This window comes from Lipotes vexillifer, unplaced genomic scaffold, assembly GCF_000442215.2.
Source record: "Lipotes vexillifer unplaced genomic scaffold, Lipotes_vexillifer_v1.1 scaffold1306, whole genome shotgun sequence".
Taxonomy (NCBI): domain Eukaryota; kingdom Metazoa; phylum Chordata; class Mammalia; order Artiodactyla; family Lipotidae; genus Lipotes; species Lipotes vexillifer.
In genome coordinates, this window is record NW_006786512.1 from 275204 (window position 1) to 281836 (window position 6633).

At 33.6% G+C, this 6633-nt stretch overlaps 1 protein-coding gene across 1 annotated transcript in view; it reads left to right on the forward strand.

Annotated features, from left to right (window-relative positions):
• The window catches only part of METAP1D (methionyl aminopeptidase type 1D, mitochondrial), a 79266-nt gene that overhangs the window by 66698 nt on the left and 5935 nt on the right, over window positions 1-6633 (forward strand). The window contains 1 exon segment of the mRNA XM_007458837.1: window positions 2839-3002. Within this exon segment, the coding sequence (XP_007458899.1) occupies window positions 2839-3002 (164 nt within the window).

A 6633-nucleotide genomic window follows, 5' to 3' on the forward strand; every position in this document is an offset into this window, starting at 1 on the left:
TGAGTGGGGCCTGTCATTATCTTACTCTGTCATTAGGCGCTACATTGGCCTGTGTGTGTCAGTCTATTTGGACAGCAACTCTTTTGCTAGCAGTGTTCCTTAGATTTATTAAAATCCCTGAAGGTAACGTTGTATTCCATTTCTGGTATAGAGAGCCTTGAACTCAAAGCGTACAAGCAGAGTGCTTTTTTCTCTGAACTTCAGTTTTCACCAAATGGTTAACAGCCTTTCTTTTAAATAACAGCCCCAAGTAATTTAACACAGGAACTTCAATCTGTACAAGCTCTAACCTTTTCTAATTTCTTTAGCCTTTCACTATTCTCAGACTTGGGTTATTTGTGCTTTGGCAGTTCGTTTTACTAAAAAAATTTGTAATGATACCTTTGGATTATGGAGATTGTAAATAAATTCTATACATCTGATGATTAATAAATACATTTTAAATAAATAAATATAAATTAAACATCTGATGAGAACTAGTTGAGATAGCATTCAAGGAGTACAGTTTCTATTAATGAGGAAATATTCTTAATAATAGTGATTTCATATCCAGACCATGAACCTTAGGTGGGAGTGGGAATGCGGTGGAGATTGGCATCCAGTAGTTTAGTTCAGTCCAATTTTTAGTTGTTTAAATTAATTCAGCTTTTTTTCTTCATATCAGTTTGTCTTAGGATATGGCCAACTATTGTTTTATTGCTGATGCTCCTTCCTATATCATTTTGTCCTACTTAGAATACTTGAACATTTGTTCTACATATATTGTTGCTGTCTTTCCAACTCAGAATATGTAGAAGGAAGTATTTTATGAAGTGTACCTGAAATGAAAAGTGTTTTTCATGATGCACTTTTCTTTTGGATTGTACGTGATTTGGGGGCTCTTCATTTATGATCTCACCTCATCACCCCCTAATAAAATATTGCTTCCTTGAATGAAATCAGCATACTCTTCCTTCCTGTTTCCAATGTGTCCAAAGAGAATAGTCCATGCCTTTTCTAAGTTTCCTGAAGACTTTCAATAAACAATTCCATTTTTAACATTAAAATGGTCAAAGTGAAATATTTTCAAATGTCTAGAAATGTGAAGGGACCAAGAAAACATACAGGTCAGTATCTTAAATTATATTTCTTATGAAATTTTTATTAAGTGAAAGACTCCATTATTAGATCCTATACTTTTATCAGAAAATACTCATTGCATTTTGTAATTGTTTACACTAGTATATATCACAAGAAAATAACTTCTTTCCCCCTTGAAAGTTGAATGTTTAAAAAAAGATAATGTGATAGCCATATTAGTTGCTCAATAAATATTTGTTAAATAAATGAAGTATAAAACAAGAATAGTTTGTGGGTAAAAAACAGTAATTATAGATAACTGCCACAGACTTTCAAAAGTATTATTTCATATATATTGAATCTTTCAAGTAGTCATTTTACAGGCTAGCAAAAAGTAATATGAAAAGGCAAATAAAGGTTTTTTAAAATACATTTTTACTTAAATAGCAACTATACAAACATTCAGAGTTACAATTTTGTTTTAATAATTACTCTTTATTAGTAGATGTTATATACTTGTGTATCAAATCAAAACTTGTATTCTCTTGGATTACAAATGGGAATAAATATATAAAACATTGTTTTACTGCAAGGTAATTAAGGTAATTTGATGTAGCAGCGAAAACACTTGATTAGAAGCCAATAATCCATCATATTAACCTGGTTCTACCTCTGTATTCTGCAACTAACCTTAGACAAGTTACTTGTCTGTGCCTCAGTTTCCTGACTTTTAAAGTGAGGATAAAATAAAGACTTCTCCTGCCTCCCTCACAGAGGATACAAGAGTATATTTTTTAAGCAGAAGAGTATACATATTAATTTGGTATTAAAACAGAGAGCTCAGATAAATCTCTTTTTTACTACAGTTTTGCATTCTATTTCATGAGAAAGAGAAATGTGAAAAACAATTACATAGGACAAGTTTATGCAAAATAGCAAATTCCATGCTATATCAAAGGATCAATATTCAACCAGTCTCCTCTGACTTCTATAGTTATTACAGTGTTTGGTAATTATTGATTTTTATAATGAATCTGGTGTCTTTCAAGATCCTACAGGGCCTTCTGAGTCATTGAAGACAGATAAAATGCTATTTTCTGTAATTTTATTCTTAAGCCTGTTTTGTTACATTCTGATTCCTTAAAAATCCATGTATAGTGTTTTCTGTTAACATTCTGCTATCTGGAACATTTGATTAAGATTCCACTTCCAGACAGGATTCTTCTATAACATTTTTCATTCCGATATTGAGCCACTTCAGTTCTTGGAACTGAATTCTCCTTCTGTCTGTTATAACACCAACATGTCTATCTTATTTCTTCTTGCCATTATCTATCACTTCCAAGTGTGGGACTGCTAAATAAAAGATAAGTATCTTTATGACACTGAAGAAACTTTTCACTGTGTTAAATACTTCTGGATTCTCTAAACCTATTGTAGTAATTGTGGGCCCGTGTCTTTGGTCACTATTTCTGCATATATAATTTTGTCTCAGAAATAAAATGAGGACTCAGAATGTTAAAGAACATTCCTAATCCTAATGCTGAAATAGCCATACTCGTCACAAATTTATTTTAAAATTTTGCAATATCACTGCATGTCTTCCTCTTCGTAATTTCTGTAAGGCTATTTCTTCTTTTTTTGTAGGTAAACTTGACAGTAATTCTGGAAGGGTGAAAAACACATGAATCTACTAAATACATAAATGAATGCAATGTAGACTTTAGGAGAGTAGATTTTTAAACAAGGACATATTTTTAAATTTCTGCCTGTGTTTAGGTTTACTACAATGGCTACCATGGAGACACCTCTGAAACGTTTTTGGTGGGCAATGTGGATGAATGTGGTAAAAAGTTAGTGGAGGTTGCCAGGAGGTGTAGAGATGAAGCAATTGCTGCTTGCAGAGCGGGGGCTCCCTTCTCTGTAATTGGAAACACAATCAGGTAAGCCTTACACTGACAAGTAAAGGGAGGGTTGGCAAATGGTACAAAGGTTATTGGTGGCTTGGTATAAAGTTGATGACATGTTTTACTATTCAGAGCCATCATTTCAGTCTGATATCAGTATGTGAACTGGCAGGCTGCTGTGTTGTTCCCTGAGTTTAAAAAAAAAAAATTTTTTTAAGTGAATTATATCAGGTCAGCAAAGAAACTTATAGAACCAGCAAGCAATATTTACGTGACTGCTTTAGTTTTAGCTTGACATGTTGCTCTGTAGTGTTCCTATATTCAAAATCACACCAAACGTGGAAGGAGTAACTAAGAAGAGGTAAGTATCCCAACTCTTGGACAGTGAGACAGGAGAAAAGCTAGATTTTATAAAGGCATGAAGTGAAACATATTCCTGTGATAGAAAGATAAAAAGCATTAGCTCAAGCAAGCCTTACCTTTCAAATTGGTGGATTAACAAACAGCCTGAAAAGGTGATCTTCTTTTTTTTTTGGTCTGGTTCATTTTTCCTATAAACCATTGTTTACTTTCCACACAGGCTTCTATGCTTGCTTTTTGAGAGTATGTGTATTTTCCGAATTCAAGACTTTTCTTTGTAATCTGTTACCTACTTTAGATCTCTTTTTCTTCCCCATAACTGTTTTGAAGTAGACATACAGAATATGTGTTTTCATTTAACAGTAACATATTTTGTTAAAGATGATCACATCAGTACCTTTTAAAGTACTGTTCTCATTAATATGAACCATTGAATACTTCCCATTTGTCTGAAGGATGGAAGGCTTAGTCACCTTGAAAAGATGCTGCCTTTTTTCTTTGTAAGCCTTCAAATACTTTAAGAAAAAAGGCAGTAAAATATCAGTTAAATGTATTTATGGCTTTAAAAATATTGTAACAGTGATTCAGTGTCTGAATCAAACTTTAGTAAAATCTCTTTGGGTTATATGCGAGAAGCTTTTATTGAAGACTTTGAACAAAATTGTGTTTTTGACAGTTTTAAATTATAGGCTAACTAGCCTGGGAAAAAAGGATAGTGTCTCTCTGTTCTTTCATAGGAAATGTTGAATCAGACCCCTACTGGGGAAAGAAATTTAATGCATATCTCACTATCTGACTGTCCATGAATATAATAGAAATGAATTCAAAATGCAGTTTTATTTTTGCAAATGGGATGAGTCGATAGATGTACCTCATATTTTTGAACACCTAGGGTTCAACAAATTTACTGGTGGTGCTCTTGCATTTTAACAAAATTTATTCTTCAGTAGAAGGGGGCAGAGAACACTAGATTCTTATTCAAGCATTCTATCGAGCTCTGCATTCATGGCTGTGTCTAAAGGGCATGTCAGCCTTTGATTCTCTCTGAGAGGTAATTATCCTTTTCCTGTCACGGAACAACAAATGATAGCTAACTACAGAGGCACATTTGCAGTAGTCACATTCATCAACTGCAGAAAAAAAAATTCAATTTAATTGTGCAACACAGCTGCACATGGGCTTTTGAGCATTTCTGTTGTTCTCCCTGTCTCGCTATTCCTCCCTCCAGATCTATTTTTTAAACTTTTTTTCTGGTTATTTTTTCCCCTTTTTTGTCTCTTCTTCCATTTTTACTCTCTGTACTTTCTTGTTAAAGTAATTTTCCTTTGTGGCTCTCATTCTTTTTTCCCCATTGAAGGCTATGAATGTAGAAAATTATCACAATTACTCATATAATTGAGCCTCTTTGTAGCAAGTGCAACTCCAGTAGCCTTTCTCCATCATGAAAATGGTTTCATTATAGGGTTTTTCATATTCTCTGACACCATCTACACAGAGGAACAGGCGTGCAGATGAGATGTACTAGGAACAGGCTAGATCAGTAAGGTCACAGTAGGAATAATTAGCTCTGCTATGGAAAGAGCATCTAGGCCTTTTACTGCTACATAAATGTACTGTCCGTGGCTTTTAGTCACAAAAAAACTTACTAACAAATGGAGCTCCCGCCTACTACTTTGAAAAAAAGATTTGTATCAACACTACAATTTTCCATCATTAAGACTAATAACACAGAGCCTAGTATACATCAAGGGGAATAAAAAGAAAAATCTCACATTCAAGTGGCGGCTGGGTGCTGACCTTTGTTCCCTTTTTTTGTGTACGACTTAACTCTTTACAAAAAAGAGCCACACGCCACACCAACATGCAGGTGAACTCCAGCTAGTACTAGCAAAGCATAGCATTCAGTCGGAAAATCTGATAAATCTCCATGCAGGATAATGCATTTCATTACATATTCACTACATTAATTCTAGCTACATAAAAAAAAAAGAAGAATAAGAGTAAAATTGAAAGTGACATTGGATTTTAGCTATCTGGATACAAAGGTCAGTTTTCGCAGAGGATGAATTTGCATGTACAAGCTCCTTTGAAAACCAGATCAGTCCCGACGACTGCACTTATGAAACTATGTGAAAAATAACAGACAATGAACTTTTTCCTTTACCCTAATGCATTTCATTGTTTAGATGGTCTACGTCTGCCACTGAGGAGGAAACTGGCCCCAATTCTAACAAATGTTTGTTCTGATGTGTTAAGGCAGTGTTTCTGGACATCTATTATTTCGCCTTTTCTTATTCAGGCAAAATCTCAAGGGAGTAAATAAACAAACAGTCTCCACCTTTAAGCCAAAAATACTCGGACTCATTACAGACCTAAAGTTGACAAACATCTTTCAACTCAGCCTCCTTTATTTTAAGATACTCACCATCTTTTGCATAGCCTCCCTCTACTGATACACCATGAAAATAACATTCAAGCATCTTTCAGTAGTAGTATGTCACCAAAAACCTGGAGATCTTTATAGGAAATTTTGAAATTTTCTGGAACCTAAAGGATAGGATGGTATCTCTGAAGAAGTATTGGCTAAAAGACTTTAGTGAAAAGAGTTCTCTCTGTGCCCTTCTGCTTCGTGAGGGATAGCTAGTGATCTTTAGTTTACAGTGTTATTATACTCACTGTACTTGCATTTGCTTTAAAATATTTCTAAATTTGTATTTTTGTAATTACCTCTAGATGATATGAGCTGTACACATGAAGATATTGTGAATGTGTAGATTCATGCATCACAAATATGTGACAGTTCAATCAAAAATAATTTAAACTTATACTTGTAAATGTCATGATGAAAGTATCAATGAATGGTTTTTAATGTTTAATTCATAAGTATATGTTTTGATATTAATTTAGAAGACTATAAAGCAGAATTTTAAAAATCTCTTTCTATTAGATTATGCACATTTAAACAATAAGTGGCTCAGGCAAAATAAGTCATTTTAATGTCATCTGTGATGGATTTTTCTTGACAGCTACTGTAAATTACAATTACACTGCTTCTCTCTGCACATGGAAGTAAGCATTGCAATAAATTATCTTTTATTTCAATCCATCATGTCTGCTTTTCAGAAACAGAAAACCTCAAATAAAAGTTCAGCACTATTGTAAGAAAAATACAGTAATTTGTGATCCAGTTTGAAACAAAAAAATGTACCACTCTTTTAGAAAACAGTCGTTGGCTTTCAAAAATATTACTAATTGTACTTAAACATTCCTTGTCATTAAAGGGAATCCTTGAATTTTTGCATTCCTG